We start from the raw sequence: 22,333 nt of genomic DNA on the forward strand, positions 1-22,333 counted from the left end.
TTACCTGATAAATTACTTTCTCCAACGGTGTGTCCGGTCCACGGCCCGCCCTGGTTTTTTTAATCAGGTCTGATAATTTATTTTCTTTAACTACAGTCACCACGGTACCATATGGTTTCTCCTATGCAAATATTCCTCCTTAACGTCGGTCGAATGACTGGGGTAGGCGGAGCCTAGGAGGGATCATGTGACCAGCTTTGCTGGGCTCTTTGCCATTTCCTGTTGGGGAAGAGAATATCCCACAAGTAAGGATGACGCCGTGGACCGGACACACCGTTGGAGAAAGTAATTTATCAGGTAAACATAAATTCTGTTTTTATAGGAGCTTCATTACCTTTTTATAGAAAGCAAAAGTATTATGTAATTCAAGGTACCACCAGTATTCCAAGTTCTAACAAGACATCATATAGACGGATCATTCTTATTTGATTGCCATCCAGTGTATAACACACGATCAGTATACGAACCCCAGTGAATACATTTCTGTCCATCCCCAGTACAGGATAACATATGGGATATTAGATGTTAGGATTTAATTTACTCAATATTGTGTGATAGCACCTATCACTATAATCCTACAACAGGTTAATGATATTAACTATAGACAATACCAAGACTGTCTATAAAATCACTATATTTATTTAATCCCATAGGTACTATTGCTGTTGTACCAGATAAAATACCTAGAACTCTCAATATTGAGGTGTACTCGTTGTTCAAGGTACCCACAATATTTGTATAACTAGGTTACGGAACTGACTACTAATCAATATATCAATATATGTGTGACTCTGTTCCTATGTGTTTTTAAAGTACACACACACACACTTTAATTCAATTTTATTAATATTTAATAAAAGTTATGTTTTAATTAAATTCACTCGAATACAAAGTTTCTGGTCCTTAAAAGTGAGTCTATTATTCACATCAATCAGGGACGGAAGTGCTCCAGAAAGTGCACTTTTTTCAGTCTTGATCCCTTCTCTTGGGCTCTAGACTTCACTCCAAAGTTGTTCCCGTGCACAAGCACTCCTGCTCACATCAAGGATATATACACACACGCGCATATATATATATATATATATATATACACATATATGCACATGTGTATGTAGGTGTGTATATATACATACAAATGTATATTGATAAATTCAATTAATTAAATTGAGCAACCCTGTAACAATAATAGTGTAGTGCTAGTGCCACCCCTTCTTCTTACAAAATTAAACTTTCTTGAATCATGTAGAGCACACAATTATAAACAACTTTCCAATTTACTTCCATTATCTAAATCTTTTTATATGCGCACTTTCTTAGGCATCAGTTCCTACTGAGCTTGTGCAAGAATTTACAGAATATAAATATATGCATTATGTGATTGGCTGATGGCTGTCACATGATGCATTGGGAAGGGAAATGTAACTCATTTTGACATTTGTCACAAAATATTTGAAATTCAAACTAAGTGCTTTTGCATTGTCGTATTATACAATTATTGATTATGCTATTGTACTTTGTTTAGTGGTCCTTTTAACTTTTGTAATCCACTGATTAGGTCTACCACAAAGACTTTTAATAATGTCATCAGACTTAGAAATTAGTGGAAATTGTGGATAATATAATTTCTCCAACATAGGTGTGTCCGGTCCACGGCGTCATCCTTACTTGTGGGATATTCTCTTCCCCAACAGGAAATGGCAAAGAGCCCAGCAAAGCTGGTCACATGATCCCTCCTAGGCTCCGCCTACCCCAGTCATTCTCTTTGCCGTTGTACAGGCAACATCTCCACGGAGATGGCTTAGAGTTTTTTAGTGTTTAACTGTAGTTTTTATTATTATCCAGGAAGGTCAATTCATGACCACGGTGGATTTAAAGGATGCGTATCTACATATTCCTATCAACAAGGAACATCATCGGTTCCTAAGGTTCGCATTCCTGGACAAGCATTACCAGTTCGTGGCGCTTCCTTTCGGATTAGCCACTGCTCCAAGGATTTTCACAAAGGTACTAGGGTCCCTTCTAGCTGTGCTAAGACCAAGGGGCATTGCTGTAGTACCTTACTTGGACGACATTCTGATTCAAGCGTCGTCCCTTCCTCAAGCAAAGGCTCACACGGACATTGTCCTGGCCTTTCTCAGATCTCACGGATGGAAAGTGAACGTGGAAAAGAGTTCTCTATCTCCGTCAACAAGGGTTCCCTTCTTGGGAACAATAATAGACTCCTTAGAAATGAGGATTTTTCTGACAGAGGCCAGAAAAACAAAACTTCTAGACTCTTGTCGGATACTTCATTCCGTTCCTCTTCCTTCCATAGCGCAGTGCATGGAAGTGATCGGTTTGATGGTAGCGGCAATGGACATAGTTCCTTTTGCGCGCATTCATCTAAGACCATTACAACTGTACATGCTCAGTCAGTGGAATGGGGACTATACAGACTTGTCTCCGAAGATACAAGTAAATCAGAGGACCAGAGACTCACTCCGTTGGTGGCTGTCCCTGGACAACCTGTCACAAGGGATGACATTCCGCAGACCAGAGTGGGTCATTGTCACGACCGACGCCAGTCTGATGGGCTGGGGCGCGGTCTGGGGATCCCTGAAAGCTCAGGGTCTTTGGTCTCGGGAAGAATCTCTTCTACCGATAAATATTCTGGAACTGAGAGCGATATTCAATGCTCTCAAGGCTTGGCCTCAGCTAGCGAGGGCCAAGTTCATACGGTTTCAATCAGACAACATGACAACTGTTGCGTACATCAACCATCAGGGGGGAACAAGGAGTTCCCTAGCGATGGAAGAAGTGACCAAAATCATTCTATGGGCGGAGTCTCACTCCTGCCACCTGTCTGCTATCCACATCCCAGGAGTGGAAAATTGGGAAGCGGATTTTCTGAGTCGTCAGACATTGCATCCGGGGGAGTGGGAACTCCATCCGGAAATCTTTGCCCAAGTCACTCAGCTGTGGGGCATTCCAGACATGGATCTGATGGCCTCTCGTCAGAACTTCAAAGTTCCTTGCTACGGGTCCAGATCCAGGGATCCCAAGGCGGCTCTAGTGGATGCACTAGTAGCACCTTGGACCTTCAAACTAGCTTATGTGTTCCCGCCGTTTCCTCTCATCCCCAGGCTGGTAGCCAGGATCAATCAGGAGAGGGCGTCGGTGATCTTGATGGCTCCTGCGTGCCACGCAGGACTTGGTATGCAGATCTGGTGAATATGTCATCGGCTCCACCTTGGAAGCTACCTTTGAGACGAGACCTTCTTGTTCAGGGTCCGTTCGAACATCCGAATCTGGTTTCACTCCAGCTGACTGCTTGGAGATTGAACGCTTGATCTTATCGAAGCGAGGGTTCTCAGATTCTGTTATCGATACTCTTGTTCAGGCCAGAAAGCCTGTAACTAGAAAGATTTACCACAAAATTTTGAAAAAATATATCTGTTGGTGTGAATCTAAAGGATTCCCTTGGACAAGGTTAAGATTCCTAAGATTCTATCCTTCCTTCAAGAAGGATTGGAAAAAAGGATTATCTGCAAGTTCCCTGAAGGGACAGATTTCTGCCTTGTCTGTGTTACTTCACAAAAAGCTGGCAGCTGTGCCAGATGTTCAAGCCTTTGTTCAGGCTCTGGTTAGAATTAAGCCTGTTTACAAACCTTTGACTCCTCCTTGGAGTCTCAATTTAGTTCTTTCAGTTCTTCAGGGGGTTCCGTTTGAACCCTTACATTCCGTTGATATTAAGTTATTATCTTGGAAAGTTTTGTTTTTAGTTGCAATTTCTTCTGCTAGAAGAGTTTCAGAATTATCTGCTCTGCAGTGTTCTCCTCCTTATCTGGTGTTCCATGCAGATAAGGTGGTCTTACGTACTAAACCTGGTTTTCTTCCAAAAGTTGTTTATAACAAAAACATTAACCAGGAGATTATCGTACCTTCTCTGTGTCCGAAACCAGTTTCAAAGAAGGAACGTTTGTTGCACAATTTGGATGTTGTTCGCGCTCTAAAATTCTATTTAGATGCTACAAAGGATTTTAGACAAACATCTTCCTTGTTTGTTGTTTATTCCGGTAAAAGGAGAGGTCAAAAAGCAACTTCTACCTCTCTCTCTTTTTGGATTAAAAGCATCATCAGATTGGCTTACGAGACTGCCGGACGGCAGCCTCCCGAAGGAATCACAGCTCATTCCACTAGGGCTGTGGCTTCCACATGGGCCTTCAAGAACGAGGCTTCTGTTGATCAGATATGTAGGGCAGCGACTTGGTCTTCACTGCACACTTTTACCAAATTTTACAAGTTTGATACTTTTGCTTCTTCTGAGGCTATTTTTGGGAGAAAGGTTTTGCAAGCCGTGGTGCCTTCCATTTAGGTGACCTGATTTGCTCCCTCCCTTCATCCGTGTCCTAAAGCTTTGGTATTGGTTCCCACAAGTAAGGATGACGCCGTGGACCGGACACACCTATGTTGGAGAAAACAGAATTTATGTTTACCTGATAAATTACTTTCCCCAACGGGTGTGTCCGGCCCACGGCCCGCCCTGGTTTTTTTAATCAGGTCTGATAATTTATTTTCTTTAACTACAGTCACCACGGTACCATATGGTTTCTCCTATGCAAATATTCCTCCTTAACGTCGGTCGAATGACTGGGGTAGGCGGAGCCTAGGAGGGATCATGTGACCAGCTTTGCTGGGCTCTTTGCCATTTCCTGTTGGGGAAGAGAATATCCCACAAGTAAGGATGACGCCGTGGACCGGACACACCGTTGGAGAAAGTAATTTATCAGGTAAACATAAATTCTGTTTTCCACCTTACCTAGACACGCTGCTATTCCTATGGAGTATAGTTCTTCGTTTAGGGATCCAATGGATCGCAAAACTGAGTCCTTGCTTAGGAAATTATTCTTCCAATCGGCTCTTCAGCTTAGACGTGCAGTTGCAATCGCCTGTGTGGCCGCTGTGGCGTCCTTCTGGTGTGATTCTCTTTCTCAGATGGTTTCTGATCAATCTTCAGAGGATATTACTAACTGCATTAAAGTCCTTAAAATGGCTTTTGATTTCATTTGTGATGCTGTCTTTGACATAAAAAATGATGTAAAAAATATGCCCATTGCCCTTAAAGGGACAGTATACACCAATTTTCATATAACTGCATGTAATAGACACTTACATAAAGAATAATATGTACAGATACTGATCTAAAAATCTAATATAAAACAGTTTAAAAACTTACTTAGAAGCTCCCAGTTTAGCTCTGTTGAAAAGTTTAGCTGGAACACCCACCTAAAGTGATTGTATACCAAAAAGAGAAGACACTCCCCCCCCCCCCCTTCCTCAGCATATGAAAAGACTCTTTGCACAAACAGGAGCAATCTGGAGTAGGTATACATCAGTATACTTATAGAACTTTGGGCTTGGTTAGGAGTCTGAAAAGTGGCGCAATGTTATTTATAAATAAGCAAAACTATATTTAAAAAACCTCCAAAAAATAACCTGTATAGGCTATATCAATGGATCATCTACAAAACATTTATGCAAAGAAAAATCTAGTTTATAATGTCCCTTTAAGGAGAGCTTTATGGCTTAAACTTTGGTCAACTGACATGGTTTCTAGCAATAGGCTGATATCAGTCCCTTTTGAAGGGTAGATGCTTTTGTATCTGAATTGGATTCTATTAGCAAAACTGTCTCTAGGGGAAAAAGGGGCTTTTTTCCCTCAGGACAAGAAATTTAAGGGGAGGTACAAGCAAACAAAGTTTTTGCTCCCCTAGAAGTCCCCATCCAACCAGAAGGCTGAATCCTCCAAACCTTCCTAGAAACCAGGATCTTCTTGGTCTAAAAACAACAGACCAAAAAGCCCAACTCAAATCAGAAATCTGCATGGACATCAGACCTCCATGGGAATGGTTTCATCTGACTCATGTTCCATAGGATCCTGTAAAGTCGGCTAATTTGTTTTATGTGATCAAGCCTTAGAGTATATGGGAGTGATCCAAGCTGTTCCAATATCTCAACAGGATCAGGGTTTTTATTCCAACCTCTTCATTGTCCTGAATAAAGAAGATACTTATCATCCTATTCTGGACTTAAAATCTCTGAATAAATTTGTTTGGGTACCCTCTTTCAAAATGGAAACGATCCGTACCATCTTGCCCCCAATTCAGGAGGGTCAATTTATGACAACTATAGATTTAAAGGATGCATATCTGCATATTCCAATTCACAAGGATTATTTCCTGTTTCTAAGGTTTGCTTTTCTTAACAAGCATTACCAATTTGTGGCCCTCTTCTTGGGTCTGGCCACCCGCCCCTAGCATCTTCACAAAGGTTTTAGGGGCTCTCTTAGCAGTGATCAGAGCTCATGGAATCTCTGTTGCTCCTTATTTGGATGATATCTTGGCCCAAGCTCCGTCTTTTTCTCTGGCTACTGCTCATACCCATAGAATGGTATCTTTCCTTCAGGAACATGGATGGGAAATCAATATCCCCCAAGTACGTTATCACCAGCCACAAGGGTGAGCTATCTTGGTGTGATAATAGACTTGGTTCAAATGCACTTATTGTTCACAGAACTTCAAACTGCATGTCTGTTCCTACAGATAGTTCATTCTCCATCTGTACTACATTGTATGGAAGTAGTGGGTCTTATGGTAGCAGTGTCAAACGTGGTACCTTTTGCTTAATTTCATCTTCGTCCTCTCCAATTGTCCATGCTTCAACAATGTTCAAAGGATTGTTTCCATTTGGAACAGCACATAGAGCTCAGTTCTTCAGTCAAATAATCTCTCTCATGCTGGAGGAAAAGTCTCTATTTGACCCTTGGAGCTTCTTTTCTTTGGCCTATCTAGACCTAATCACTATGGACGCAATTCTGATGGGTTGGGGTTCTATTTGGGAGTCTCGAAGGGGGCAGGGAGTGTGGTGCCCTCTGGAGGCGAGGTTACCTATCAGGTTACCTATCAACATCCTAGAACTTGTGCGATTCTATTGGGCCCTTTAATCTTTCCCCTTCCAGTCAGTCAATGTCACTGCTGTGGAGTACATCAATCATCAGGGAGGGACTCGAAGTCCCTCAGCTATGTGAGAGATTTTTCCTCAGTTTGCAAGAATCAAACGGGAATTGGCTTTTGTGATTCTCATAGCTCCTGCAAAACTTGGTATGCGGCCTAATACAGATGTTACCTCTTCCTCCATTGACTTTACCCCTAAGGAAAGATCTGCTGTGAGTATCTCAAATCTCAGAATTTGATGGCGTGGAGGTTGATCGACTGGTTTTTAAAAACAGAGGTTTCTCATATTCTGTTATATCTACTGCAAGACAGAAAGCCTTTTTTTGTAGAAAATGTATCATAAGATTTGGATAGCTTACTTACTTTGGTATTCTTCTAGAGTTTTTTTCTTGGAAATCTTTTAGAATCTCTAGAATTCTTCAGTTCCTTCAAGGTGGAATAGATAAGGCATTATCGGCAAATTCTTTAAAGGTTTAGATTTCTGCATTATCGGTTTTGTTTCACAAAAAAACTACCCAAATTACCTGACGTTTAAACTTTTGTCCAAGCCTTGATGAGAATTTGTCCTGTTATTAGACCTATTTTTCCCCCTTTGAATTTAAATCTGTTTTTTTCTGTTCTGCAACCTATTCACTCCTTGGACCTAAAGTTATTGTCATGGAAGGTTCTCTTTCTTCTACCATTTTTACCGCTAGAAGAGTTCCTGAATTATCTTCTGATCACCCCTTCTTGATTTTTCATAAAGATAAATTGGTCCTCCATACTAAATATGATTTTCTTTTAAAAGTAGTGTCTTTAGAAAATATTAATCAGGAAATAATTCTTCCATCTCTGTGACCAATTTTTTCTAACCCTTAGTAATGCCTACTTCACATTTTGATTGTAATCAGAGCCTTAAAATTCTATCTTCAGTCTTCTAGCTTGTTCATGTCCCAGAAAGGGTCAAAAGACTACAGCGATGGCCTTGGGCATCATGGCTAAAACAGACTATTTGTAAGTCTGAGTTGGTTATGGGAAAGCCGCCTCCAAAAAGAATAACTTCTCATTCTACTAGATCTGTTTCTACTACTGGGGCCTTAAAAAATGTCGCCTCCTTGGAACAGATTTGCAAGGTGGCAACGTGGTCTTCTCTAAATACCTTTTTCTAATTTTTTTCTTTTTGATATTTATGCTTCTTCCGAAACTGCTTTTGGCAGGAATGTCTTTTAGGCCGCACTGTTCGGCAAATAGTAACTGCCGTCATTTTGTCCCACCCGTCCTTAAAGCATTGTCTTCTTATCTTGCATTTGTTTATTATGCATATCTACTGTGTTTACTGGTCCTTTAACATGGACTCTCAGCTTGGGTATTGTATCCCACATGTTATGGACTCTTCTCATCTTACGAAATAAAACATAATATATGCTTACTGATAAATGTATTTATTTTGGGATGAGGAGAGTCCATAGGACCCGTCCACATTTTTACTTGATGGACAATAGTTCTTATTTGCACCTCTTAACCCTGTTTTCTGTCTTTACTACCTTTTCTATCTCATTCCTCTGCTCAGCTATACGTAAACTGAGTGGGGAGAGGAGGTGAGAGGGATTAAGGCTCTTGTGTGGGTTCTTGATCTCCTCCTAGTGGTAGGAAATATATCCCACATGTATTTGACACCTATGGATTCTCCTCATCCCGAAAGAAACACATTTATAATCTGTTTTTTAACAAAAAAAAAAAACCTGAACTTTATCCAAAAACTACAGTGGATATTTAATAATGAAGATTATTGTGTAATTTCTTATATATTAGGTTAGATAATGCATGATTTCATTGTGGATATAATTTAACATTATGAAAACTAAGTATTACCTATTATTATAGTATTACATATTATTATTATTATTGTAGTACATATTATTATATTTTGTCTCTATCCCAACTTTTTTTTATGTCCCTTTAATGTCTGGGTGACAATATTTTATTCCATCCCAAAAGCAATAAGAATTGGCAACCACTAAGAATTGCTCAACTAGATATATGTTGTTAATTATTTTAGGATTTGGCAACCAAACTGAAAGCTCAGCTTGAAGAAGCACGAAAGCAGAAGGAAAGTCAAGCTGAGACATCATCTTCTGTAAGAGACAGAAAAACAAATATCCAGGTATGCTACTTGAATACCAATGCAAAACATTTGTCTTTGTTTTTTTTTAATAGTGTTGCATTTTTAGTTTGTGTAAGTATGTAGAACTGATCTCACTTTAAGGAAATAAATATAACAAAAAGATCAAGTAGGCTTGTAATTTATTTACTGTAAAATAGAAAAATAAGATATATGAATCATGGCTAGTTGCAGGATTAATCTCTGGTGCTTTTAGCAGGATATTGGCATGCTTTTTCAATTTCTGTTGACTTTTAGGGTCGACCTTCAGCTAAGATTATAAATTTGATGTTCAAAATAGAAATGCGTAACAATGTACAGACATTTAAAATATGAAATCCTGTATATCTTCATTATTGAGGAAGACTGAAAAAAATGTGAATGAAATAGTAGGAAGAAGGAGATGGAACACATTAAGTTAAGTGATATAGTGCCAGAGTGGCGAAAAGGCACAGATATGCATGCCCCTCAACATTTGTGGCTGCCAGCTAAAAACAAGGACATTTATTAGTATCAATTAAAATCAAGAATGGAGGACATACAAAAAAGGGGGAGGAGGTGAAGCAGCCTCACTGCTTTCAGTCAAAAGACCATAATCATCTTAACTTATTATTACGGTATTTTGACGGCAACTGTTCATTTGGGAGGTCTGAAAATGATACAGTGAACCTGTCTTAAAAATGTGGTCACTGTCTAAAGGGACACTGAACCCAAATTTTTGCTTTCGTGATTCAGATAGAGCATGTAATTTTAAGCAACTTTCTAATTTACTCCTGTTATCAATTTTTCTTCATTCTCTTATGATCTTTATTTGAAAAAGAAGACATCAAAGCTAAGGAGCCAGACAATTTTTAGTTTAGAACTCAAAGAGCACTTGTTTATTGGTGGGTGAATTTATCCACCAATCAGCAAGAACAACCCAGGTTGTTCACCAAAAATGGGCCGGCATCTAAACTTACATTCTTGCTTTTCAAATAAAGATACCAAGAGAATGAAGTGCATTTGATAATAGGAGTAAATTAGAAAGCATAAAAATTAGAAAGCAAAAAAATAGCATGCTCTTGGGGGCGGAGCTAGCTCATTAAGAGACAAGACGTGATTTTACAGAGCTCCGGCTACATAAGTGTTTTAAAGTACCCTAAAGCCAGTTTAGAGCAGCAAATTAGCCCTACAACATCTGCCACTAGCCTCTTTTAGCTACCTGGAAGATTTTTGGCACATCTTCACAGTTGATATTAATCTTATTTAGAGCTGGAAAGCTCCGTTTTGGCCTTACCTTTGGCTCACTGACAGGGATAGCCGGAGTAGCTGAAACCCTCCCTCCTCTGTCCCTTCCGTGGGAAGACTACGGTGCTAACCGGAGAAGTAGCAGGTACTGACACCCAGAACTTGCAGGTCCTCTTGTGGCTACGGACTCCTGACACACGGGCCTCCTCCGTCCTGCACGCCCTTATGGGCGACATATCCCAGAGTGACCTACCTCTCTGACCATATAGAAGAGCCGCACTGACACAGCGCTCCACTCCCGGAGTGTTGCTGAAACAGCAGTCAGATTAGGAGGTCCTGGATTGAAGAGGGGAGACAGAGAAGAGTCGCCTGCAAACTCCGGAAGATTCTTGGCGCAAATCGCCATCTTGAGACTGTAAGTGTGATGCACTGTTTCAAATGCACTTACACTTACAGCAGACCCATCGTACCAGCCCCATTGAAACAGTAATAGCTCTACACAGAGAGCCTGCCACGCTGTCTATTTAAGGGGTCCCTGGATGTCCTAGGCAGCACATGGGCAATATCTAGTTATACTACCGCTGCAATCTCTATGCAGGTCCCACAATAGGCAAACGATAAATCAGTGATAAAAAAGTAAAGGGGAGACTTACAACAAATAACAAGCTACCTGCACAGCATAGTGTTCTTTTCACTTAACCCACACAGCTTGCTATATAAATACTGGTGGGCCATACTTCAGGACTCTCCAAAATATACCGGCAATTAAGTCCCCTTAGTGATATATAACCCCTATATATACCACCCCCAGGCCCAAAGGGAACACATCTGTGTATGCTTACATTATAGAGTGAGAGCTGGCTACCTTTCTACAGAGCAGAAGGATAGTACCCGTGTGTTTTGGAGGATGGCCCAGCATATGATTCTGTAAAGGAACTACTTAATTTGCTGAAGCTTTGGTGCGCCCTATCTGCATAGGTCTTCCCTTTTCCCATTTACTCACCCCTAGTGGGTATTGACCTGAAGTCCCCTGTTCCTTTTAACGTCCCTTGTGGATACATCTCAGAGACTGTGCTGTTGGGGTCACGCTTCTATGTGATTTATTCAATACATACAGCAAAAGTACCAAAATGATGGACTAAGCTCCCCAGTGATCAGGGGAACCCCCCCAAATAGCTATTGTCCACGAGACCTCCTTTCTGTTATATAAACCTGATAATACCCTATCACTTACAAGAAGACAGTGAAGAATCCTTCTGACACGTTTTGTACCTACATATCTATTATCCTAAAAAGATGATGCACTCACAGAGAAAGAAACTTAAGCACCAAGAAGGCCCTAAACGAACTGTAGCTGATCATTTCCAACAACAAGATCCAGATGGACAGAGACTTCTCTTATGAGGATTCTCGAGTTTCCCTATACCTAATAAGATAGCTGGAACTCTTGGCCTACAAGATACCGCTCATCCCCATACTGATGTTGTGGTTATTGAGCTTATCAACTCCCTGTCTACTAAAATGGATTCACATTATGCCTCTCTAAGGCAAGACATTAAGTCTTCAGTATCTGATCTCAAAAGAGACATCACCTATTTAGGCGAGAGAACGGAAAAACACGAACGTAAGCATGAAGACCTATGGATCATTCTAATTTGCTTGCTTATTCGCAGTCACTTGCGGAACAGATTGCAGATGTAGAAACTAAATTGGCAGACCTCGAAGACAGATCGAGGAGAAACAATCTTCGCCTAAGAGGTGTTCCAGAGACTATCACAAACCAAGATCTCCCTAACTACCTCAGAGATCTCTTCAAAGTCTTACTGGGGCCTTTTCAGGGGCAAGATGCTACGATCGACAGGGCACACAGCGCTCTACGCCCTAGGAATGTTTCTGCTGAACAGCCTCAAGATGTTATCATCCGCTTCCATTACTTTACCTTTAAGTAAAAGCTGCTGAAAGCAACTTTCTTAAATAAGACTTTGCCTGAACCATACCAAACAGTACAACTGTTTCCGGACTTGTCTGTCCACACGCTAGCAAAGAGAAGAAGTGTCTATACAGATGTTTTGTTATACTGTTTACTAAGGAGCCTTAATGTATCCCTTTTACTTTCAGCTGCTTATGTAATCCCGAATGTATGTAAGGGTTCTGGATCATAGTTAAGTTTGTGATAGGGATCTCTCAAGTTCAACCCTAGTTTTACACAAGCTGCACATGAATATGCTGAATTTACATGTCATAACTGTGTATATAGTCGAGAATATCCCCCAAGATGTAAACTTAAATAGATTAAGACTGTTAATGTTAAATGTGTCATATCCACTATCCTCACTTGAAATTGCTGGTAGTACATTTAAATGGATTGTTGAAAACTGTGTTAGCTCCTTAACTATCTTAGTCCTGACTACTGATTAGATCATAGTTAAAGGGACACTGAACGCAAATTTTTTCTTTCATGATTCAGGTAGAGCATGCAATTTTAAGCAACTTTCTAATTTACTCCTATTATAAATTTTTGTCATTTGTTGATCCGGCGAGGGATAATTCTGCCTTCCGTTATAGGTTGGCATGTCTTTGTGTCCTACTAAGGCATGTTTTGGCATTGCTAGAGGATCTCACTCCTAGTGGGTCGAGGGATCCGAGGCCTTAGATGCCGGATGGCAAACTGGGTTAGACGTTTGGGGATGAAGCTAATCTCCTTGACGTCTCCATTTCTCCAACATTGGTGTGTCCGGTCCACGGCGTCATCCTTACTTGTGGGATATCTCTTCCCCAACAGGAAATGGCAAAGAGTCCCAGCAAAGCTGGCCATATAGTCCCTCCTAGGCTCCGCCCACCCCAGTCATTCTCTTTGACGTTGCACAGGCAAAATCTCCACGGAGATGTTTAAGAGTTTTTTGGTGTTTAAATGTAGTTTTTATTCTTCTATCAAGTGTTTGTTATTTTAAAATAGTGCTGGTATGTACTATTTACTCTGAAACAGAAAAGGATGAAGATTTCTGTTTGTGAGAGGAAGATGATTTTAGCAGACAGTAACTAAAATCGATTGCTGTTTCCACATAGGACTGTTGAGATGAAGTAACTTCAGTTGGGGGAAACAGTTAGCAGACTTTTCTGCTTAAGGTAGGACTAGCCATATTTCTAACAAGACCATGTAATGCTGGAAGGCTGTCATTTCCCCTCATGGGGACCGGTAAGCCATTTTCTTAGTCAAACAAAGAGAATAAAGGGCTTAATATGGGCTAAAAAACTGGTAGACATTTTTATGGGCTAAATCGATTGCTTATTTGGGCATTTTATTCATATTTATGCTGACAATTCGCATTTATAAACTTGGGGAACGTTTATTAAACGGCAGGCACTGTGTTAGACACCTTTTCCAGTTAGGGGGCCTTCCTAGTTGTAGACTGAGCCTCATTTTCGCGCCATTACTGCGCAGTTGTTTTTTGAGAGCAGGGCATGCAGATGCATGTGTGAGGATCTGAAATTTGCTGGAAAAGCTTCTAGAAGGCGTCAATTGGTATCGTATTCCCCTCTGGGCTTGGTTGGGTCTCAGCAAAGGCTATAGCTGGGACTGTATAGGGGTTAAATTTGTAAACGGCTCTGGTTCCGTTATTTTAAGGGTTAAAGCTCTGAAATTTGGTGTGCAATACTCTTAATGCTTTAAGACAATTTTGGTAATTTTTGAACAATTCCTTCATACTTTTTCACATATTCAGTAATAAAGTGTTTTCTGTTTAAAATTTAAAGAGACAGTAACGGTTTTTGTTTTAAAACGTTTTTTGTGCTTTGTTGACAAGTTTAAGCCTGTTTAACATGTCTGTGCCTTCGGATAAGCTATGTTCTATATGTATGAAAGCCAATGTGTCTCCCCATTTAAATTTATGTGATAATTGTGCCATAGCGTCCAAACAAAGTAAGGACAGTACTGCCACAGATAATGAAATTGCCCAAGATGATTCCTCAGATGAGGGGAGTAAACATGATACTACATAATCTCCTACTGTGTCTACACCAGTTTTGCCCACACAGGAGGCCCCTAGTACATCTAGTGCGCCAATGCTTATTACCATGCAACAATTAACGGCTGTAATGGATAACTCCATAGCAAATATTTTATCCAAAATACCTACTTATCAGAGAAAGTGTGATTGCTCTGTTTTAAACACTGAAGAGCAGGAGGGCGCTGATGATAATTGTTCTGTCATACCCTCACACCAATCTGAAGTGGCCATGAGGGAGGTTTTGTCAGATGGGGAAATTTCAGATTCAGGAAAAATTTCTCAACAAGCTGAACCTGATGTTGTGACATTTAAATTTAAATTAGAACATCTCCGCGCACTGCTTAAGGAGGTGGTTATCTACTCTGGATGATTGTGACAACTTGGTCATTCCAGAGAAATTATGCAAGATGGACAAGTTCCTAGAGGTTCCGGTGCAACCCCGACGCTTTTCCTATACCCAAGCGGGTGGCGGACATAGTAAATAAGGAGTGGAAAAGCCCGGCATACCTTTTGTCCCCCCCCCCTATATTTAAGAAATTATTTCCTATGGTCGACCCCAGAAAGGACTTATGGCAGACAGTCCCTAAGGTCGAGGGGGGCAGTTTCTACTCTAAACAAACGCACTACTATTCCTATCGAAGATAGTTGTGCTTTCAAAGATCCTATGGATAAAAAATTGGAGGGTTTGCTTAAAAGATTTTTGTACAGCAAGGTTACCTTCTACAACCCATTTCGTGCATTGTTCCTGTCACTACAGCAGCGTGGTTCTGGTTCGAGGAACTAGAAAACTCGCTTAGTAGAGAGACTCCATATGAGGAGGTTATGGGACAGAGTTCACGCACTTAAGTTGGCTAACTCTTTTATTTTAGATGCCGCTTTGCAATTAGCTAGATTAGCGGCGAAAAATTCAGGGTTTGCTATCGTGGCGCGCAGAGCGCTTTGGCTAAAGTCTTGGTCAGCGGATGTGTCATCCAAGACAAAATTGCTTAACATCCCTTTCAAAGGTAAAACTCTATTTGGACCAGAATTGAAAGAGATTATTTCAGACATCACTGGGGGAGAAGGGCCACGCCCTTCCACAAGATAGGCCTTTCAAGGCCAAAAATAAGTCTAATTTTCGTTCCTTTCGCAATTTCAGGAACGGACCGGCCTCTAATTCAGCATCCTCTAAGCAAGAGGGTAATGCCTCACAACCCAAACCAGCCTGGAAACCGATGCAAGGCTGGAACAAGGGTAAGCAGGCCAAGAAGCCTGCCGCTGCTAACAAAACAGCATGAAGGAGTAGCCCCCGATCCGGGACCGGATCTAGTGGGGGGCAGACTCTCTCTCTTTGCTCAGGCTTGGGCAAGAGATGTTCAGGATCCCTGGGCGCTAGAAATAGTTTCTCAGGGTTATCTCCTGGAATTCAGGGAACTACCCCCAAGGGGAAGGTTCCACATGTCTCACTTATCCTCAAACCAAATTAAGAGACAGGCGTTCTTACATTGTGTAGAAGACCTGTTAAAGATGGGAGTGATACACCCAGTTCCAATAAAGGAACAAGGAATGGGATTTTATTCCAATCTGTTCGTAGTTCCCAAAAAAGAGGGAACTTTCAGACCAATTTTGGATTTGAAGATCCTAAACAAATTCTCAGGGTACCATCGTTCAAGATGGAAACCATTTGAACGATTATACCCACTATCCAGGAAAGTCAATTTATGACTACCGTGGATCTAAAGGATGCGTACCTACATATTCCTATCCACAAAGAACATCATCAGTTCCTAAGGTTCGCTTTTCTGGACAAGCATTACCAGTTTGTGGCCCTCCCATTCGGGTTAGCCACTGCTCCAAGGATTTTCACAAAGGTACTAGGGTCCCTTCTAGCGGTTCTAAGACCGAAGGGCATTGCAGTAGTACCTTACTTGGACGACATTCTAATACAAGCGTCGTCCCTGTCAAAAGCAAAGGCTCATACAGACATCGTTCTGGCCTTTCTCAGATCACACGGATGGAAGGTGAACATAGAAAAAAGTTCTCTGTCTCCGTCGACAAGAGTTCCCTTTTTGGGAACAATAATAGATTCCTTAGAAATGAGGATTTTTCTGACAGGGGTCAGAAAGTCAAAACTTCTAAGCACTTGTCAAGTTCTTCATTCTGTTCCTCGTCCTTCCATAGCGCAGTGCATGGAAGTAGTAGGGTTGATGGTTGCAGCAATGGACATAGTTCCTTTTGCACGAATTCATCTAAGACCATTACAACTGTGCATGCTCAAACAGTGGAATGGGGACTATTACAGACTTGTCTCCAATGATTCAAGTAGATCAGAAGACCAGAGATTCACTCCGTTGGTGGCTGACCCTGGACCATCTGTCCCAGGGAATGAGCATCCGCAGACCAGAGTGGGTCATTGTCACGACCGACGCCAGTCTAGTGGGCTGGGGCGCGGTCTGGGAATCCCTGAAAGCTCAGGGTCTATGGTCTCGGGAAGAGTCTCTTCTCCCGATAAACATTCTGGAACTGAGAGCGATATTCAATGCTCTCAGGGCTTGGCCTCAACTAGCAAAGGCCAGATTCATAAGGTTCCAATCAGACAACATGACGACCGTTGCGTATATCAATCATCAGGGGGGAACAAGGAGTTCCCTGGTGATGAAAGAAGTGACCAAAATAATTCAATGGGCGGAGGATCACTCCTGCCACCTGTCTGCGATCCACATCCCAGGTGTGGAAAACTGGGAGGCGGATTTTCTGAGTCGTCAGACATTCCATCCAGGGGAGTGGGAACTCCATCCGGAGATCTTTGCCCAAATAACTCAATTATGGGGCATTCCAGACATGGATCTGATGGCGTCTCGTCAGAACTTCAAGGTTCCTTGCTACGGGTCCAGATCCAGGGATCCCAAGGGCGACTCTAGTAGATGCACTAGTAGCACCTTGGACCTTCAACCTAGCTTATGTATTTCCACCGTTTCCTCTCATTCCCAGGCTGGTAGCCAGGATCAATCAGGAGAGGGCCTCGGTGATCTTGATAGCTCCTGCGTGGCCACGCAGGACTTGGTATGCAGACCTGGTGAATATGTCATCGGTTCCACCATGGAAGCTACCTTTGAGACAGGACCTTCTTGTTCAGGGTCCATTCGAACATCCAAATCTGGTCTCCCTCCAGCTGACGGCTTGGAGATTGAACGCTTGATTCTATCGAAGCGTGGGTTTTCAGATTCTCTGATAGATACTCTGGTTCAGGCCAGAAAACCGGTAACTAGAAAGATTTACCATAAAATATGGAAAAGATATATCTGTTGGTGTGAATCCAAAGGATTCCCATGGAATAAGATAAAAATTCCTAAGATTCTCTCCTTTCTACAAGAAGGTTTGGAGAAAGGATTATCTGCAAGTTCTCTAAAGGGACAGATCTCTGCTTTATCTGTCTTACTACACAAAAGACTGGCAGCTGTGCCAGATGTTCAAGCATTTGTTCAGGCTCTGGTTAGGATCAAGCCTGTTTACAGACCTTTGACTCCTCCCTGGAGTCTAAATCTAGTTCTTTCAGTTCTTCAAGGGGTTCCGTTTGAACCTTTACATTCCATAGATATTAAGTTACTATCTTGGAAAGTTTTGTTTTTGGTTGCAATTTCTTCTGCTAGAAGAGTTTCAGAGTTATCTGCTCTGCAGTGTTCTCCGCCCTATCTGGTGTTCCATGCAGATAAGGTGGTTTTGCGTACTAAGCCTGGTTTCTTCCTAAGGTTGTTTCTAACAAAAATATTAACCAGGAGATAGTTGTACCTTCTTTATGTCCGAATCCAGTTTCAAAGAAGGAACGTTTGTTACACAATTTGGACGTAGTCCATGCTCTAAAATTCTATTTAGAGGCTACAAAAGATTTCAGACAAACATCTTCCTTGTTTGTTGTTTATTCTGGTAAAAGGAGAGGTCAAAAAGCGACTTCTACCTCTCTTTCCTTTTGGCTTAAAAGCATCATCCGATTGGCTTATGAGACTGCCAGACGGCAGCCTCCTGAAAGAATCACAGCTCACTCCACTAGGGCTGTGGCTTCCACATGGGCCTTCAAGAACGAGGCTTCTGTTGACCAGATATGTAAGGCAGCGACTTGGTCTTCACTGCACACTTTTGCCAAATTTTACAAATTTGATACTTTGCTTCTTCGGAGGCTATTTTTGGGAGAAAGGTTTTGCAAGCTGTGGTGCCTTCCGTTTAGGTAACCTGATTTGCTCCCTCCCTTCATCCGTGTCCTAAAGCTTTGGTATTGGTTCCCACAAGTAAGGATGACGCCGTGGACCGGACACACCAATGTTGGAGAAAACAGAATTTATGCTTACCTGATAAATTACTTTCTCCAACGGTGTGTCCGGTCCACGGCCCGCCCTGGTTTTTTTAATCAGGTCTGATGAATTATTTTCTCTAACTACAGTCACCACGGTACCATATGGTTTCCTAAACGGAAGGCAGGGACTATATGGCCAGCTTTGCTGGGACTCTTTGCCATTTCCTGTTGGGGAAGAGATATCCCACAAGTAAGGATGACGCCGTGGACCGGACACACCGTTGGAGAAAGTAATTTATCAGGTAAGCATAAATTCTGTTTTTTCTTTTATGTATCGGTTCCAGTTCTGAGCTTGCGTGAAGGGGGCCTCTGATCGGCTGGTCCAGTTGGCGTACCCTTTTTCCTTGGGCCCTCACCCACGGGTGCTGCCTTACTTTTATTTTCGTTTTGATTTGTTTTGTATAAGCTCATGTCTGATGTAACTTCCATTTTGGGAACGTTCTTTCTCTGGAACTGATACTTGCGATTTTGTGGTCGCATGGGCACTTCCTCGGAAGTTGTGCACTTTGGTTAAGACCGAGGTTATGTTTTCTAGTTCATATTATCGAACCTTCGGGTCGATTTTTCTTGGACCTTAGACGATTACTGGAGTGTTCTTGCACCAGACAGGTACTGGTCAGGCTCTTTTTACTCTTTCTTGAGTTCATGTCACCCTCGTGGTGCTGATTATCCTGTCGGATTCTAAAAATGGCTATTATGGCCTAGTGTTGGGAACTCCGGGCTCGGATCCTACTACGAAGTATGGGGCCTGGGGCGTAGATACAACGCTTATTGTAGGAAGGTTGTGAGCTCCGATATAAGTTTTTTTTTCTTCTGGCAATATTGCTTGGGATGTGTGACCTACTTTTTCAGACGTCATCGTGGGGGGAAATCGGAACCGTAGGTTTCCATTCCTTTGGAGTCTGATTGATTTCCGGAGGTCTAGTATCTGAGTAGTGGACGATTTGCGTCTTCACTTGCGGTATCTTCCGGGTGACGACTCTTGCCTAGCCGCATTCCTTTTGCGGTGGCAATGTTTCCTTCCCTCCCATCTTGGGTTGGGTCATTTTGTTCTGGAAGTGCGGGCATGCCCTTCTTCCTTTTCTCAGTGTTTCGTTTGCTCTTGTACGTGGAGTGCACCTGTCACCCTGCTTTTCTACCAGGAGCTGAGAGGCTCCTGTTGTTATTCTAGTTCAAGGATCTTGGCAGTCCGATCCTGCAAGGATCTCTGGAGACTGTTGTCTTCTCAAGATAAGAATTGCCCCTTGTCATAGCATGGTCTTTAGACTCTCGGGTGCGATCCGTCGATCTTATTGCAGATCTAGCCCTTCGGGCTTGAGGGTAGGAGGTCTGGGGTCAGTTACAGTCTTTTCAACTGTCTGGGGTCAGGAAATTGACCATTTATCTTTCCAGCATGTGGGTCAGGTCGTTAGGCCTGTTTAAATGGATTACCTTGTGATCCAGGGGTACAGGTATACCTCACTTTACAGCGCTTCACTTTACAGCGATTCGCTAATACAGCGCTTTGTGGAGCTGAAGTTCAACCTCCAAAGATTTTGAAACATTGCTGTAAATCATTGTGAGATTGCGAGAAAAGTAACTGGCACCATTTTGCTATGCTTAGTTCACTCTGTTAACTGCATTGTAGTGCAATCTGTGTCTCAGTGCTATAGTCTGGCAAATTGTACTACAGTAATTGTCACTATTTTACAGGTACAGTATTTATTGAATACTAATTGAATACTTGCTGTGCTAGTGTTAAACTAAACGTAGCACTGTTGCACCCCTAATATATGTTAGTTCAAACATGTTTTTAAGATTTTAAACACTGAAAAGAAAGCTAAAACTGCCTTGTTTCACTTTAAGGCGGTTTTCACTTTACAGCGGGGCTCCGGTCCCTAACCCGCTGTATGAGCGGGGTATACCTGTACTGGTTGCCCATTTCCTAAACCGGTTGGGAGTTTTTTTTTCAGACTCTTGGGTTTGTGGATGTTGCTAGGTACTTTACATCTAAGGACTTTATATGGCGGAAGGCACTATCTGGGTGTGCTCCTAACCATAGGAGGCAGCTTATGGGTTCTTCAGAAGCTTTAGATCTTTGGATTGGTTCCATTTTTCGAGGACTCCAGCTTAGGACCATGTCTCTTGCCTAGAACGGGTATAGACAGTTCTGCTTAACCTTAGGGTTTGGTTCTCCCGAGTGTCCTTTTGGAGGGGGAGGGGGTTTCTGACTCTCATGGGAGTTTAATATCAGCCTGAGGCTTCAGTTTGAGGTTTTTTGACAGGTCCCTACTTCTCTGCTGGGACATCTGATGCTTCTTGGTAGGCTCCAGTTGCTGTACCAACTGGGCTGACAATATTGGCCGAGGGGTTTAGCCTCTTTTGGTAGGATGGTTACCGTTGATTAATTCTCTTCTTCTCACCTAGGGTGGGGATGGGGTTCTTAAGTGTTCTCCTTGATTTGGAGGTACCTCAGTATCTGTGAAGGGCCCATGGGTCCTTGTTTTCTTGCCTCATAGGTTTTTTTTTCTCCTCTCTTGCGTTCTCAGAATCACGGAATTTAATTCTGGTATCAGCATGCTGTGGGTCAGAGTGATTTCTTACTTGGGGAGTGTTCCTTCTTTATGGAAGACTGCAGTGTAGGGGTCCTTGGACCCGAGCATGGGGTTCCTGTCCTGGTGCAGGTTAGCATGCCAGTTTTTTTAGTAGTGGTCAGAGTTCTACTCTGGGGTTATGATTCCTTGTCGATCCATCCTTTTTCTCTTTTTTTTTTTCGGTCCTTCACTAGCCTTTGGGCTGGGACCGTTATCCTGGAAGGAAGGCCGGGGATCAGTCTGTTTTTTGCAGTATGGGCCGTGTACTTTTATTGAATTTGTCCTCCCCTTTGATGGGGTGACTCTTAGTGCCCATCTCTCTACTGGTGGCGGCTGCTGCCGGGATGGATCGCTCCTTGAGTTCCGGAACTTTCTGGTCAGGAGCTGTTATCGAGATTTTTCGACACTTCTCGGTGGGATGAGTCCCATGATAGCTTAGGACAGCTTTGCTGCCTGGTGTTTAGTCATCACTAGTTTGGCTCATAGGTGGCTCTGTGCCCTCTTGGAGAGTCCTTTTTAAGCTACTAGGACAGTTTTTCTGTTTTTTCTTGTCTATGCTTGTCTAGCCTGACGGGTTTTGACTTGTCTAGGTTGCAAGGGGGAACTTGCGGGTTTCTTGAACACCATAGTTGGTATGGTGCTGTGTCAGGGATATGAGGATGGCCTTCTGGTCATCCTAGTGATGTTTTCTCCTGACTATGGACTTATCTTCTGGTCCTTATCCTTCTATGGAGTTTGTTTCCCTGGACAGTGGTCCTGTGGCAACCTCAGGTTGCTCTAAATTTGATTTGGTCCTTTGGATATCTCAAGGGGTCCTTTATTCTCCCTCTCGGGGGTAGATGGGGATTTTGACTTGAGCCCATGTTGGATGGTCCTTCGGATCTCTTTTGGGTTCCTTTACTCTCCCTCTCGGGGGTTGATAGAGGTATTTTTGGTTAAGTCGAGAATATTTTTTGTGGGAGTTGATTGTCGCAGGGCTGACTCCTCGGAAGCCTTTGTGCTCAGCAGACTCTGGGTCTGAGTGGTCTCTAGCACGGCTTTGCAGGTTGTGTGACTGATGAGTGGTT

The 22,333-nt window shown here is 42.3% G+C and overlaps 1 protein-coding gene across 3 annotated transcripts in view; it reads left to right on the forward strand.

The window, feature by feature from the left end:
* CWF19L2 (CWF19 like cell cycle control factor 2) overlaps positions 1 to 22,333 on the forward strand; it is an 803,233-nt gene that overhangs the window by 291,945 nt on the left and 488,955 nt on the right. For all 3 annotated transcript variants that reach the window (XM_053708563.1, XM_053708564.1, XM_053708565.1), the window contains exon 10: positions 9,031 to 9,135. In XM_053708563.1, coding sequence (XP_053564538.1) covers positions 9,031 to 9,135 — 105 coding nt within the window. The remainder of the gene's footprint in view (positions 1 to 9,030; positions 9,136 to 22,333) is intronic.

This window comes from Bombina bombina, chromosome 3, assembly GCF_027579735.1.
Source record: "Bombina bombina isolate aBomBom1 chromosome 3, aBomBom1.pri, whole genome shotgun sequence".
NCBI classification, from domain to species: Eukaryota; Metazoa; Chordata; class Amphibia; order Anura; family Bombinatoridae; genus Bombina; species Bombina bombina.